We start from the raw sequence: 17,170 nt of genomic DNA on the forward strand, positions 1-17,170 counted from the left end.
CGCAGCATGCATAAGACCTGCATGAAACATGAAGGGTGTTGAGCGCTCAGTGAGCCCGTAGGGAGAAAATGTTCATTTACATTTTTCCTACAGGCATGCTGCAAGCAACAGGTCATACCAAACACTTATACAACACTCAGGGGTACGTAAGGGTGAAGTACACTTATCACATGGATGACAAACGTACATTTCACTGTCGGCGAGCCTCAAGGGAACTGCAAAGCCCACCTGCGCTTCCCTTCAAAGTATCTACGACCTTTCATGAGCCAGAACAACCCAAAAACCCATAGCACCCACACAGGTCAGTCCATTGCAGAGGTAGATGTGACTACGGATTTCATTCATTTAACGTGGACAGCACGGACAGGCTGTTACTCAATTGGGCAGAAATATTCGGACAGTCATTGTTAATAACATCGTCATGCTTTTACAAGCCAGTAGCTCTCATAAAAACTAAGTGGGCAAAAAAAAACTTTATACAAGAAACTAATGGCGCAGGATGTCTCATTAAAATGAAATATTCTAATTCCAACATGACAGTACTGATCTAATTTAAGACATGTGCATGTGATTCATGCTTAAGGAAATTCCTAATTAATGATCTCATAATTTGAACACTTTCTTCTCATTAGTTTCTACTGTCTACCCAAAATAGTTCACACCTCAGAAATGCCTGTAAGTTTTTCCCGTGGGACTTTCAAATGATTCACTCATTGACATTTTCTCTTCGAGTGTTTCTATGTGAATAACTGAAAGTGAGCATTAAGGATCAAGTGTCATAAATAATCATGGACAGTGACTGTAGCAGTCTCGCTCTTCGGTGTACATTATTATGACTGGGAAATGAACTGAAATGCAAAAGTAAGGCAGCACTTAAAAAAAACTTGTTTTCTCTAGTCTCAAATATTTATTTATCTTAATAAGAGATTTAAAAACTCTTTACCTCTATGCATTGTTTTGGTTCAATGACTTTTTTATTTTTTGCAATTTATTAGTTAAAGCTCTTCAAGCTTGTATAATTTTAGGTCATTACAAGTTATCTTTATTGATCGCTGCAGAGGTTTGAAAAATAATTAAATCCTTGAATGAAAAAACATTAACATCCAATCACAGGTAATTAAATGTGAAATGTGGAACACATAAATTATTTGTATCTAGCTGTTTTGGACACTTTTGGTACAGATTATGGAAATGGTCGTTGTGTGAACTCAACGGACGACTAGAATTTAAATGCCTTAGAAAAGAAACGTTTGTCCGCATGTTCAACAGGTCCGTGGGGCGTTATACCGGTTTATCTGCATTGCAATTACTACAAAAGTCTGTTTTCTCATGGGAGCCTCAGGGAATCATCTGATCAAAGAGAATAATGCAGGTCCATCGCTGAGGAAACCACCAAGGAGAAAGCCTGTTTAGCAAAAAAGGGCAAAAAGAATATAAATCTCCAGGTTTGGGCGTAGTCTTCTGTTTTTTTGTTTTTTCTGATGCAGGTTGAGGGACACAGGGTGCGAAGAATTTAGAGGGCTTTATCTGGAATATGTTAGTTTCTGAAAGAGATGGCCTCATTTCACAACTTAAGTTTCACACCATGTTATGATTTAAAGATAATGTTTAGATAAATAAGCCAGATATCTGTTGGTGGGATCTAGAGTTCATTTCCTTTTCTCATTTGTGATCCTGCCTGTTCATTACATGCATTGCAAGTCAGTAATTGAGGGAAATGATCCATCGTTTCCATGTCACCTTATTAGCAACCTCTCCACTTGCTTCCTGTTGCTTACTGTTTTCTCTTGGTTGTTGTGATGTTGACACGTAAGTTATGTTTTCCTGAGTTGCAAATGACGTGTCAAGATGGTGCCAAACACGAGGTGCTAACGCTTAGCAACACAAGAGCTGTGAATAAAAAGTCAGTCATAGGAATCCCCTTCAGTATGATTCTGGTCTTTTGGTGCTGTAAAAATAATCATCTGTGAAATCACTCAATACTTTAAACTTTTTCTTTGTAGAAATTAACCGGTTTTAACAATTTTAGAATGGTGTGACCATTAAATTCAGATTTTTTACTTTTTTTTTTAATAGTGCCCCCTCACGTATCCAACGTCTCTTTTTAACCTTAAAAATAAAGAAAAACACTGTTTTAAAACTTTAGCAGTTTATTCTAGGACTGTAAAGCATTTCTGGGAAAGAAAAAGGGAAAGAACAAATATTAAAATGACAAATTACAGGCATTTTTAGTCACATACTTCTCCCATTGTCTCTTCTTTTACTAAGTACATACCGGTACTTTGTTATTGTTTATTCATTTGATTCCTGATTTACTGCATTTGAATTATCTGTATAAAAGTGCTTTAATCCATTGGGTTATTTGTTTGTTGTATAATTTTTCAAATAACTTATCCGTTCCATTTTTAATTGACCAGCTTCCGAATTGTCCATCAAAGATTACAGATGTCATCTAGATGCTGAGCTGTTAAAATGTCCTTCTGTTGCTGTGAGGTTCAACTGCTTGGAGATCGGTTTAGCCTACATGAGGTAGGGGATGTGGAAGGCCAGCACAGTGGCTGCCACTGTTGCTTTGTGAGAATAGGTAGAAAAATCCTTGTGTCCTGTCAAAGTTACAAAGTCTCAAGAAATTCTTGAAAAAAGTCTCTAGATTGGTCGCTAGGTGCTGTAGCTTTCTATAGCATACAATTTTATTTATACTGTCAATTTTAAGAAGACCAAACTTCAGCAGGTGGTGGTTTAAAACTCACATGCAACTGGGAGGAATTTAGATCTGCAGGTCACCATCCAGAGCCGGTTACAGGAAAATTGGCCGGTTCCAATTCCTGGAAGATTTATCGGTGTATCTCTAACTCTTAAAGATTAGTTCAGTCATCCAACAGTGGCTCGATGTGAGCTTCTTCCACTGCACATGAAAGGATAGGAGCATCTGGCCAACCTGGTGTGGTGTCACAGGCACATCCTACCAAATAGAGGCTCCCTCAGGGCTCCAGACTAACTTTTTTCACTAGGAGCACAGTGGCCCCTAACTGAAAATTTTAGGGGCACAACCAGAAAATTTAGGGGCGCATACCGTAAATCAACATGCTAACCAAATCTACAAATTTCCACTGTATTTCTTATAAATACTTTAATAATAGATGCAGAAATTACAATGTGCTGTTTCAAATTCAGTGTCACATTTTATTCTGCTCTTTTGAAGATGCAACAAGAAGGTAAACTGACAAAAGCATCGCTGTCATGACAGTACAAATAAGTAAAGAAAACGGATGGAAATTTATCTTTGTGACACCAAATAGGTGCAGCCAGGATGCACAATAAGCGTGTTTGAGATCACCCAGGTGAACTCAACGCTGCGCAGATCACCTGGTGTGTGACATATATTTTTGTTTTTGCTCCAACATCACCTGTCAATCATCACAAAAATATCGCGAGAAAGGGGTGGGAGCAAGGGGCAAACCTACCCGGACACAGCTGAAAACTGAACTGACTGAAAGCTGCCCTACAGACTACAAAACAATGCATTATGGGACATGTGTCCTGATGGTTTGTGTAGTTGAGTGATTAATTGAAATAATTTAAAATACCAATTCATTAAAAAAAGGCTACATAGATCACAAAACATTAAAAGGGGGAGAGGAAAATTAAAACTAAATTGAATGTTAAGGACAACTCCAACTTCCTATCCTCCTTCAGTCTTGCTGCAGATTCGCCTTCATCTCACAGCCCCCCCCCCCCCCCCCCCCCCCCCCCCCCCGTTAGCTTTAAACACGCTCGAGCGTGTTTAAAGTTCAAGCCCCGTTAGCTGTCACGCATGTAGGTGTGGGACATTTATTCTCCTCAGCTGACCCGACTCCCGCGGGAGCGGTGTGCTGTCGTAACACAGCCGTGCATAACCGTTTGATGCGCCGCAGTAACCGTAACCAAAACTTAACCTTCCTCCGGGTCTGTGTGACCCAGAGAAAAGTTCAGCACGGACTGCATGTATGTAGAAAATTACGAGCGAATAGATACGTTCTAAAGGAAAGTAAGGAACTCCTTAATGTGGTCCGGGGAGGGGGCTGTCAGGTTTCCTGCTTTCAAGCCCTGTCATTGTCCCGCCCCCAAGAGTAATTTACTCCACTGTGATTGGTTGGTCATCTCCGTGCACGACAATGAAAAAGTGTCATTCATTAAAACTGGCGGCCTGCAGTAACATTAAACTTTCATATTAAGGCGGGGGCCGCAAAATATCATCTTGGAGACCGCAAATAGTCCGCGGGCCGCGAGTCGAATCAATAGTTCACTTACTCATAGCTCAGACGCACATATCAGGTTGTGATGATATTCGTCTCCGTTTCCTTCACACAGATGTTTACGCGCGCTCTATTGTCTATAGGCCCCTCCCCCTCCACGCATTTTAGCCACTTAAAGTGGCTTTCCCTTTATTCTCACACGCAGTGGCCGCCTCACAGACGGGCATCACGCGAGTGTGTGCTCGCGTTTCATGAGTATGTGCGCGAGTGTGTGTGTCTGCCTGCGTGCGTGTGCGCTCGCGTATCACTGATTATTTCATTGATCATTGACGTGTCCCTTCCAAGTTTAATGTATAAAAAAATCCGTAGGGTGGGGGAGGCAAATTTACTGGTCGCGCATGTGCGACTGGATGTAAAATTCAGTCGCACACTCACAAATTTTGGTCGCAAAATGCGACCAAATGCTCGCAGTCTGGAGCCCTGTCCCTGATAGTACACAGTGTGCAGAGCATGAAGGGCATTAATTGACCATAGTCTACAACCATTTAAGACAGATAATATAATGTGCTGTAACAAAAAAACACAGATAGGATTGAATGCAAATTAAGCACTACAGTATAGAGATGTTTTGTTTTCCTGTGAACTTAATGTGGTATGAAGTATTAGGTTTTCCTCATCCCCCAAAGCAAGTTTTTCAAGGGCCATTCGCCGCTCTCCTGTTTATCCAGTTTTCGAAAACTCTTGGACTGAACCTTAGAGGTTTGGGAAAAATAGAGAGGCGATAATGTCAAAAGTTAGCAGAAGTATCAGTTTAAAAGAAAGTTGTTTAATAATCTTTTTAGCATCTGAATGTTTCATCCCAAAGGAGCCCCGCTATTAGAGACTGGCATCTAAAGTAATGAACATTTGTTAGTCCGGCTACTATTGAAAGGTGTACAGTATTTTTAAACAGTGATCCACTTTGTATTTTTAAAGTTAAAAAGGAGACGTTTGGGTGCATAGATTAAGAAGTTTAATATAAAAGTATAAAATACTAAGTGTAGCAACTTGTTGAGGAAAAAATGACAACTTGTCACTTCTTAACAGACTGAGGTTAGATTATACTTATTAGAGAGCCAAATTTCTTGGTTTCCCCTAATTGTTACTTTGCAATAGAAAATTGAAAATAATGAAAAAAAGGAGTTTTCTGAATTTTTGTTGCTGCGTAAAATACAAATCCTTTATTTATTTATTTATTTTTGATTTATTGATTTATTCTATATCAGTTCATTTTCGTTCACATCAGAGAGAAAGATTGAGTGTGGGATCCTTTCGATGGGTGGATTATTGTCTTTGCTAGTTTTGCATTTTGGAATTTCTGTTGCCAACTCTGGACCCACGTTTACAAAGTAGTTATTGAGACCGTTTGCTGCTACATTGATGTCATAGCTTTGACCCTTCTCATCTGTAAAGTAATCTGGATAAGTTCGCTTTTTTGTCCCATATTTAATGATGTCATTTAATATTTCCCAAACTCGCTTTACGTTGTATTTATTTTTATTCAGTAGATTATTGAAGTACACTTTTTTTTAAGATCAGATTTCTTCCTTGCTTCAATAAAGCTGCTTTGTGTTTCCGATTGACAAACTTTAAGAGGATTGCTGGTTTGTCGGTGTCTCTTTTCCTGGGAAGCGGTCTGCAGATCTCCACATTGTTGGTGTCCAGAGAAATTCCATTGGACTTTAGGAAGTCCTCCACCTGTTTTTCCACAGAGCTCGTCTCCTGCTCGTCGGATTCCTCACCGTTCCCAGCAGTCACTGCATGCGCGTATGACCGGGGTTTGATTTTCAATCCGGTGATTATCACGTCGTTAGATCTGGAGATCTGCTCTTGGTCATCCATTCGTTTTTCAATTATATCCATCCTGTTGAAACACTGCTCCTGCAGAGCCCGAACCTGCTTCACCTCTCCGATAGCATCCAGAATTTGTCCGTGAACAATCTTCATAGCTTTGATCTTTTCCAGCACGAAATCAAGCATCTTCCTCAAGTCCTCATATTCCTCAGACGCTGGGTTTCTTCTCGGTGGCATGTTTAGGAATTGCTTTTCTCAATATTTACGCTTTTATGCGGTAAATAGAGTTGAGAACTGCAGCTGCTCTATGCCTGCGTGGCGTCTTCTCCGAGAACCGAAACAGAAGCGTGACCCAAAAATTGTGGTTTGAGCCGAACTAGGAAGAAAGTTTACCGTTGCATCCCTAAAACTTATATTATTGTTTTATGTTAATAAATTCGTTTTTGCATTTTGTTTTTCTGTAACCAAATCACCACGTTTGACCAAAATGTTTAAAATCCTGTTGTGTCATTATTTTTTAAGTGATTACTTTATAAATTCTGGCGTGGTTTAGTGATATTTTATTCAGATTGTAAATACATCACGCGGATTCCTGTTTGTTTGTCAAAGAAACTCTCATTTTGTTTATTTTTTGCATAACAGTCTTTTTGGCTGTATCCCAAACTCAAACACACAATCACCTCCTGTGTTTCCATCTCATAGAAGCAGGACAGAAATCCTGTTTGTCTAAACTCCTTTCACAATATTTTCTCCACTGAATTCTACTAAACTGGTTGTTTTTCTTAGAGGTAAGAATTCAAGACTATTTAACTGCGTTTTAACTGCTAAGTCCCCCCCCCCCCCCTAAAACTAGTAGTTCAAAATACTGAAAAATGAAGTAAAACTGCTGGTGAGTAAATCTCTAAAGCATAAAATGTCTGTGGGCAGAGTTAAAAAATATTGTGAGCAAACCATTCAATAGAGGCTCTCCATCCTGTGTTTGGAGTGCAGGAACGTGTGCAAAGTGAACAAGCACCACGCTGTTATTGAAGCAGCTGAAGTTGGCATCAAGGAGTAGAGAACACAACCCAAGTTTAAACTTGGAGAGCTGTGCCTGTAGAAAAAAAAAGGAGTTTAGCATTTCAGGACCGCAGGGAACTCAGTGTTGTTGATCAGTTTTTATACCATCATTATGACAGAATAATAATAGAAAATTTGCATGCCCCACGGCAAAGTACCTGAATTAAAATAGGAAACAGTAACTCACATTGTGCAATATCTCTACAATTAAACAGATGAGGGGGTTGGAGGTTGGGAAATAAACAAGAAATGTCTGTGCCTCATTGGGATTTTTGATGCATAATTTTCAGTGCAGTTTTTATCACTATTGTGTGCTTGACTTGGAAATGCTTTATATGGGACATGCTTTTGATTTTAAACCTCTTACATGCACAAAGTGACATGAACTCATCTCTCTAATAGGGGTGAGGAGTTTACACTGAACGATTAATCTGTGAAGAAGCAGCCAATCTGTGATGTCAAACAGGTATCAATGTGCAGGACTTTTCCATCTGATGTAATAAATCAATTCATAAATAGCTAATGAGACCTAATGACTTCAAATTTGCATTCATTTGCATAATTTTTAGTTGAAAATAAGTTGTTCTTCAGTTTATTTTTATGTTTACCTTAGCTTTGAAATAAAGGCCATTGTGTTACCGGTAATTCAGGCTTAAAGCATTTATGAACAGTTTCTCCTTTTAAGTCCAAATTTCCACAAAGCATTTTGCCAACATGCAAGTTGATGCTTGGAATTGACTTCATATATATATATATATATATATATATATATATATATATATATATATATATATATATATATATATATATATATACACACACACTTTTAGATACACTTTTAGACACACTTATGATAATTAAAACATTTGCACATTAAGGCATCAGACCCTATTATGAGCATTTAACAACTTTGTTTTGATTTGCTCTTTTTATTTTGGTTGCAGTTTAATTTTTTTCATTATCATTGTTTTTAGTCAGATCATATCAGATTTCTAAAATCTCAAAGCATGAACTAACCCCCAACCCCCTGAGGAAGCAGTAAACTACAGTCACAGTTACACTCAGGACCTATTCAGACGTAAATCTTTCCCAACATTGATGCTGATTTTCAATCACACGACACCACTTGGCCACAGAACTTTTAATCTACTATCTTAAATTCTACAATTCCCTTTAATTTTAATAGCAATTTATTTGGGGGATCAAAGATTCTTCTTTACAGGAAGACCAGCATAGTTTTCTTAATTTATCTTACTGGAGTTCAGGTCAACGTTACACTTTTTAAACAAAGCAGGTCTTTGAAGTTTGCTGCGGCTTAATTGATATTCAAGCATGCTCTTGTGAATGTGCAATAATAATAAATCCAAAGAATAATCAACTTATTTATTTGATTCTTTTCTTTTTATTTTCACATTTGAAAAGGAGTTGGTAAAATAGTTTTCCGGTGGTTTTACTGACTTAGAAAAGGGTAACCATAAAGCTAGACATCATTTTTACCAACTGCTGTTTGTAAGACAGTGAACTCTTAAGTGTTCAACTGACTTCCAACATTTCCACCCTGAGGCTATTTACATGCAATGTCATTTATGAAGGAAAGACTCCTCATGTGTGGTTAGGGTTTGCTTTTGAGCTTTGACTACTTTGAGTTAACATCTTCAAATATCATGATGACAGCCATATTTTTGTGGTCTGAATTTCCCTAACCTCAGTTTTATTTAGCTACAAAGAAGAAACACTTTTAAAGATGTGCTTCAGTGGTTAAGTCAAATATTTTTATTCTTATTTTGATGGCATCCATGTGTGCAGAGCCAATTTAGCACTCTAAAACCAAAGAGGAGCATCACAGGGAAGCAGATGTGCTATGGTCATGAACCCCATCTACCCCCTATGGGCAGGCACAATATGTGATGATTGTGTGTGGAATACAGGCTTAATGCTTTTTTGGGGTTAGTTTTCACACACATACATTTATGTAGTTGCTTGTAAAAGAATGTTGCAGCAGTAGGGAAGGATGTGGAACTTTTTGTGGACTTTTCTCTGTTTCCAACACATGTGACAGTTGTTAAGGTGGTTGTCAGGGCAAATATTTTTGTCAAGACTACTTTGGCCTTTTAGCCATGCAGCCATGTCAAGTTCAACTCCACCAACTAATTTCTTTACATTGACTCTACATAAGACCTGGATTGAGTGACCCCTCCTATTCCAAACAGGAAGTGCCTGCTGGCTCCAAGAAGCCAAAATCCCATAGAGACATAAACACATATTACTAAGTCAATATATTTGTCAGAACAACCACGCTTGCTCTGATACATTTTTTAACGTGTTCTTGATAATCCTTAATTTTTTCATCATTATCTCTATAATTTATTCAAGTATAAACTGGCCAATCAGATACCTTAATAAAAGCATGTGGTCCTTTGACATTTGATTGACAAATTCTCCTGAGCCTGCTTTCAGTGGTAGATGTGTGGCCTTTCAACAAGCTCACTCCTGATTTGCTAGAGCGGTTGCCATAGAAATGTTGACAGAGATCAACTTGGACCGATCACTGCTTACTGATGATTTCTGGCTCCATCCAATATGGCGATGTCCGAATAGTGAAAAAATGGCGACTGAATTGACTTTAATTTGTTGGAGCTGGAAGGAAGTCATTTTAAAAAAAATAGTTTGATTTCTATGGGTGACGTCACACTCACTTGGTCCAGTTTTCATAGATGGTCAATGTTTCTTTAAGTTCACTTGAAATACATCAGACACTGATTTGCCAGTTAGGATTAAAGCGCTCATCTTTTATTTTGCACATGGAGAACAGCAACTCACTTTAAGTGAAGGGGAGGTCAACTCATTTACTGTATATGAGAAGACTATGGGATTTTGGCTTCTTGGACCCAGCGAGTACTTTCTATTTGGATCGCAAGGGGCAGGGGTCACTAGAGCTGTGACGGTGTGGGATTTTTGATCACCGCGGTGATGAAGCAGCAGGAGTCGCGGTTAACCGCACCCCGGTGTGTGTCAGCGCGCTGCATGTGTAAGAGGAAGGAGCGCGTACCACGCGAGAGTGAGTAAGAGCGCGCACAAGTGTGTTGGGGGCGCGCGTTCATGTTTGTTGTTACGGAGTGAAGGAGAACAGTGTTAAAATTTTTCCCCCAGAATAACAGTGATTGATTCTTTGTTAAACTGCTCTCTGTAGAGCTGTGATGGTGAAGAATCAGCAAGAGTCATGGTGTCAGGACTCTTGCGACCCCCCCCCCCCCCCCCCCCCCCCCAAAAAAAATAATTCTCCGCACACTCAAGAACGCACGCAGCTTGTATTGGAATTGAATACAATGGAAATTCCCCCAGAAGCCCCAGGAATCGCAGAAAAAGTAAATTATTAGCGAAGACGATTGTGATTATTATGGTTCAAATCATGCACCATATGCAGAACTTTAAAAAGAAAACAAAGAGGAACGTGCGGTGATGAGTCATCACCGCGGTAATGCGGTTATCGTCACACCCCTATTGGTCACTCAGTCCAGTTTTCATATGAGGGTCACGAAAACTAGGAGTTGGAAAGCTTTTCTATTTTTAAAACAAGTCTTTCCCAAATTAATTGTCTTGTGCTTTTGAAAAACCAAAATGAATCTTTGTTTTAAAAAAAACATAGACAATTTTTTTAAACAAAATTAAATTTAAATTAAATCCTGGATCAGATTAGTCTTAAGTTGAGTTCATTAGAAGTTCACCTTTGAGTTGGGGTTGGCATAGAGCGATCCCACCCCCTCTTTCCCTTCCCGCTGCAAGGAACTCGCAGCAGGGAGCTTGTGGTCTGCTGTTGTGCTTGAAAATTTTACCAACTTTTATTTTTGAAAAAAAAACTCAATTTTTATGCTTCATTCTGTTTATGCCTTAGTTGTGGCACTCAACCACACCTTAAACTGATCTTTACCGTAAACACAGTTTCATAGTTATGACTAAGAATGACCACCCATCCATTACGTACAACTGCTCACCACTTATTAGGGTCATGGGAACTGCTGGAGGCTATATCAGCTATAATAAGGTGAAAGCAGTATAGAACCTTGCTAGTCTCTCGCATGACCACATGTATAAAATGACAGCTTTTTTCTTAAACAGAAAAACAAGAAAACCCGAAACATGCAAACACAACACAGGAAGAATCCAACCAGGATTTAAACTAGAGCCTTCTCACTGAAAGACGACAGAACTAACCACCATGCAGGCCCATCTTGTACACAATGTTGAAAGGCTCCTTTGTTTGGTAATCAGTTTCCATGGCAAAAGTATTGGGACAGTCATGATAGACTCGTGGTTTTCCTATGTTAAATGTGTTATCCTGACCAAGAATAAACTTTGTAATGTTTATTGTCAATTTTAATTGAAGCTTCATAGCTTGGCTAATTTTCAATTTTACTTGGTACATAACTCACTTAAAAAAAATCCATAGATGGTGTGTCCTGATCCAGCTTTGAATGTCCACAGACGAGATGACACGCAGAAAACTCCAAACTTCTGAAGGAAGTTTTCCATAAATCTGCCCGTTCCTCATTGTTTTCTGCACTCTCCAAGGAATCACAGCTGCTGTCTTTGTCACTTCCTGTCTGTCAAAGTAACGCCTCAATCTTCATCCTTCTGTTGTCTTTGTTGCTCCAGTCAAAGCTGTGGTGTTGTGAATAGCTGAAGAGTTGAACTCGTGGCGTTAACTTTTGCAGCGTTGCACAACTCTCCTGTTTTCCTTTTCTTTGTTCTCCCTGTTCGCCTGTGAAGAAATCCAGTTTGACAAGCTTAGTCACTTCAACAGGACTTCATTTACAAATCCTCTGCTCTGCAGCGTGTGTTGTTGCTACTCGTTGCAGATTTTAAAGTCAGCTGTAATCAGTTTCTTTGGTTTTAAACAGACTTTTTGCCCTGGTTGTGACATCACATCAATTTGGTGGGATGTGTTTGGGGGTTGTGGCCTAGACTTTAATTCTATCTGGTTGAAAAATCATCCAACAGTTTTTGCTTTTATGATTTGATTGTCATAATTAGTAGCAATGTATGCAAGATATCAATCATTTTACCAATGGTGTAATCTTTTTATATTTTAATTTGTGCTGCTATCCTTCTCATGAATTCTAATTTTCTTTGGTAGATGACTTTTCTTCTACACCCTGCATAACCATTTTGAAGAAATATAAATCGAATGCAATGTTATTGCTGCATATTAAGTGTTAAGTGAAGTGTTTTACCAATGCTTCTATAAAACTCAGTTATGGGAACAATCTTTGTGCATAGAACTGCATAAAGTGGGAAAGGATTCCAATGACAATTTTTGAAAATACTGTAACACATTGTGCCTCGTCAATTCATGTGTCCTTATTAGGTCGGATGAAATATGAATGAATCATGAACTTTTCTTTCTATTTACTGTCAAAAGATCCAATGATCATCTTAACAGATTACTGCCTAAAGGATTTCATGCAAACATATAAAAAAATACTGAAGTATCAGAATAATTTTAATGGATTCCAATAAATCTATCGCAGATCTAGATTAGAAATTAGAGTAATGAATTTAGATTACTACTATTAATCTAATTATTACTAAAGGTTTGAAAATCTAAAGTTCTATTTTCTTCTGCTCACACTGCTTCTTTCATAGATTTGCCCACTTTTACAGTTTCATTTTCATTTTCCCACTCCAATCATCTTTTGATCTATTTTTTTAAAGTGTTCTCAGTGGTCTTTTAATTCCGATTTAGGGCTGCAGCTATCGATTCTTTTTGTAATCGATTAATCTAGCACTTTATCGATCGATTAATCGAGTAATCGGATAAAACGACTTGTGTGTTTTTGAACGACCAAAACAAATAATGCATAACAAAAATGATGTGGTTGTAAAAGGAAAAAGCATTTGATTTTAAAGATCCGCTCTGATGCAAATGTTACTTTGGTGTTTTTAAGTTGGTCTTGAGAAGTGGCGGAGCTAGAACATTTTGTATGGGGGGGGGGTACAGAAGACTTTGAAAGGGTGGCACAACACCAAAATGGAAGGCCATTAAAAATAAAAGAATCAGAGAAACATATTTGATCATTATCATTGTTTATATTTCTTGTAAAAATAATGCTTTTGTTATTTTTGCAATGCTTAAAGAAGCCTCGCGGTCCGCCGTGTTAAAGTTGTCAAATATGGATCATTGGTGACTGAATAGTTGAAAAAAGGAATTCCATTAGTTTCATAATTTCATTTTTATAACTTAAATTTGTTTTTTCCAGTTAGGTACTGTAATGTTTCATATGTTTAACATTTGATGTTATAGTGTCAAAGCAAACAACAATAAGAATATTTTTGCATTTGTGTTTTAGCAGTCAAATGCTCATTTATTTTATGTTGTTCATTTCATCTATGAGAAATGAAGTACAGAACAGACATGGGCTGAAAGGCAACTCTGCCAGGAAGAAGCCAGTGCTCCAAAAGAAGCATAGGAAAAACAGATTAAAGTTTTCTAATGCACACAAGGATAAAGACTAATTTTGGAGACGTCCTGTGGTCTGACAAAACTCAAATTGAACTGTTTGGCCACAATGACCATTGTTATGTTTGAAGAAAAAAGGGGGATGCCTGCAGGCCTCTAATTACCATCCCAACTGTAAAACATGGGGGTGGTAGCTTCATGTTGTGGGGTTGTTTGGTGCTGGAGGGACTGGTGCACTTCACAAAATAGATGGCATCATGAGGAAAGAAAAGACTGTGAAAATATTGAAGCAACATCTAAAGACATCAGCCAAAAAGTATTAAGTAGTAAAGTTTGGACGCAAATGGATCTTCCAAATGAACTATGGCCTGAATTATACTGCCATACCGGTTACAATGTGTCTTAAGGATAACAAAGTCAATGTTTTGGAGTGGTCATCACAGAGCGTGGATCTAAATCCTATTGAACATTTATGGTCAGAGCTAAAAAGGCATGTATGTACACGCAAGGCGACCTACAAACTAGGCTCAGTTACACCAGTTCTGTCTGGGAATGGACCAAAATTCCTACCAAATCTTGTGATAGGTTTTTGGAAAGATATCCAAGACATTTGATCGAAGTACTGCAGTTTAAAGACAATAGTACCAAATACTAATGAAATTTATGTAGACGTTTGACTGTGATAAAAGTGATAAAAACTTGTCTAAAAACAACACTAGTCTCAAAAAAAAGTATATGTGTGTTTTTATGTGATGTATATTAACTTCTAGTTTCAACTGTAAATATTAATCAGATTAGATTCTCTATATTTTTTATTTTCAAAAAGCAAAGTCTTTTAGTCACAGCAGGCCTTTTGAAAAAAGCGTAAAGGTTATATCAAACGCTGCTCATCTCTACACCATCTCTAGACTACAGTTGTTCTGCAGTAAGGTGATCTTGCTGGCCCATGTCAAATAACATTTACGCAAAGCCTAGTGAAGTAGAGCATGTAATCGCTCACTGTCCATCTAAAAAAGCCTAATAGACAAGGTTTACTCGTGCACAATGGAGCACAGACAGATTGAACACTTTAAATTGATTTTTTTGTGTTTCGGTGCTTTCTCCCAAAGAAGCCATTTTAGACGGGATTCTTTTAAAGATCGTACCTTTAGACCCACAGTTGGTTTGGTCAAACTTCCTGCTGTCAGCTATGAACCCTTATCGGGGTAAGAATCTAAGGCTAATTTATGTTATGTCATTTTTAAAAAGACAGTTCTGGCACAAAATGCTACTTTATGTATGACCTGTTATCTTATGAAGAGCCAACCTCTTTAAGGGTTAACTGGACTAATGCTCGTGTGAGCTGTGATAAGCTGTTTCAAAATTTGGTGCAGGGATGATATCTCACACATTATTTTGCTAAGCCTAATGCACATCATTAAATATGATGTTACATTAGGAAAAATCTGCACTCTGATTTATTCTTTATGGGAGGTGGATTTTGCCACCTCGTTGAAATGCTTCTAGGGCCATCTTGTTACATTACACACTTTAAAACCCCACTATTCAATGTCTATTAATGAAAATGTTGGGGTGACAGTGCAATAGGCAACTCTGAAGCTGAAGGAAGAGCTGGACATGCTTTTTATACCCAGACCCAACTTAGAACTGTGATAAATACTCAGTGGAACAGGGATTTAGGCTCCTACACATTTCCATATATCCTTTTGGTTTTGCATTCATACATATTCTTAGATATTCTAAATGGGTGAAACGTCACATCCTTTCATTTATGAGTTACAGCTGTACACTATAATTTTTGTAAAAAGGCTTTTTATTTAGAGCTAGAACATATTTTACCCAACCATCTATTCATTAATCCCTCTGTCCATCCATCTATTCGTCCATCCAACCCTTCATCCATCAATTTATTTATCCATCATCCAACACTTCATCCAGCCATTCATTTATACAATCAGACATTTCTACATAAGACAATATATAGATATTAAATAAAATACATTGCCATACAGTGAAATTACTCATGTACTAGTGTATATGCTTTTAGTTTAAAAAGTATCTTGCCAACAATAATAAGTGGAACTCCCTAGATTCAAAAATAGTGTAGACTGTAAGAATAGATATGCTTCATTGGGGCACAGGCACACAATCACAGGTTTTGTAGGTTTACTTGTATTTGCCATGAACACTGTTACTAAAAGTTATTAGTTTGATGTTGCTGTTTATATCAACCTAGATTGTATTTTGCCTGTAAATGAGAGGAACTCTAAAACAAGTACCAGTAGTCGAATATATATTAGTTAAATACCATCAATCATTAGTATTACTCTGTTTTATATCTGTTTACTTTTTTTTAATTGTATGTATTGGCAAAATGGGATTATAATCAGTATGGAGTCTTTCTAGTTTCTCAAATGTTAGTTTTAAAGTTTATTTAGGTTGTGTCAGAATTCCTTCACCACTCACTACATAGTGCACTATATAGTGTGTTTGCCATTTTTCTTAATCTACTATTCCAAAATTCGGTGCTCTAGAAAATCCCAAGAAGTCTTTGCGAAAAAAATATTCTGCATCAATGCTCACTAGATTAACAAATGTAGAACACAATGCACTCCATTTGAACAATTTTTGGGGGGAAATAAAATGTGTTTTCCTCCTTAAAACACAGTGGTTTATAAATAGTCTTCATGAAATGAACATATTGTTTGGGTTTTTACTTTGCGAAATATATTTGCCATATAAAAACAAAAAAGTAGTGAGCACGGTGTCTGAATTGCTTTTAAAAACCAGGCCACCAGGTAGTCTAGCACTATATAGTTTTCAATAGTTACGGAGTAGCGAGGGAATTCGGACATAGCCTTACAGATGAATAGCTTTAACCACTTATTGGTCTTAAAACCTGACATTTTGACTGACTCCAGAACCCTTCTTCTCTGCAGGGGGAATCCATGAAAGATGACGGAGGAGGTGATTGTTGTAGCCAAGTGGGATTACATGGCCCAGCAGGACCAGGAACTTGACATCAGAAAAAACGAGCGTCTCTATCTCCTGGATGACTCAAAAACATGGTGGCGTGTCCGCAATGCCTCCAACCAGACAGGATATGTGCCGTCAAACTACGTTGAACGCAAGAACAGCCTGAAAAAAGGTTCACTGGTGAAGAACATCAAAGACACTCTAGGTAAGAAAAGCAGGTTGTGCTGGGTGGAATCATTTTATCCAAGACTGAACATACATACATATAGGTTTTTGTGCAGGGGTCAGTGCGTGTTTGTTTCTTTTTAGGAGCTTGTTTCAAGCCTGGATTCTGTCAAAAGTAAAATGTGCTTCTGTGATGGTGGGGGGCTGTCACTGTACTCTGCAGGGATCCGTTGAGTTGCCTGTTGCTCCCAGCTGTCAGCACACTGTCGCTCAGTTACCAATCATGACTGGAATATATTAGGCTGAATCTGGGCATGGCTTTCAACACTGAGAAGGATTGCTTTGCATGATTAAAGGGTGTCATGCGCTTCTCTGAAATTGGATAAGACTGCAAAATCTTTACATCCGTTTATATAGAATGAGAATTTAGGGATATAGAAACATC

The 17,170-nt window shown here is 38.0% G+C and overlaps 1 protein-coding gene across 2 annotated transcripts in view; it reads left to right on the top strand.

Moving 5' to 3' along the window:
* Positions 1–17,170, top strand: part of nck2a (NCK adaptor protein 2a) — a 52,879-nt gene that overhangs the window by 16,756 nt on the left and 18,953 nt on the right. For both annotated transcript variants that reach the window (XM_004081587.5, XM_011489376.4), the window contains exon 2: positions 16,524–16,765. In XM_004081587.5, the coding sequence (XP_004081635.1) occupies positions 16,540–16,765 (226 nt within the window). In that variant the 5' untranslated portion in view covers positions 16,524–16,539. The remainder of the gene's footprint in view (positions 1–16,523; positions 16,766–17,170) is intronic.

Source organism: Oryzias latipes, chromosome 21 (assembly GCF_053564925.1).
Source record: "Oryzias latipes strain Hd-rR chromosome 21, Olatipes_Hd-rR_3.1".
NCBI lineage: Eukaryota > Metazoa > Chordata > Actinopteri > Beloniformes > Adrianichthyidae > Oryzias > Oryzias latipes.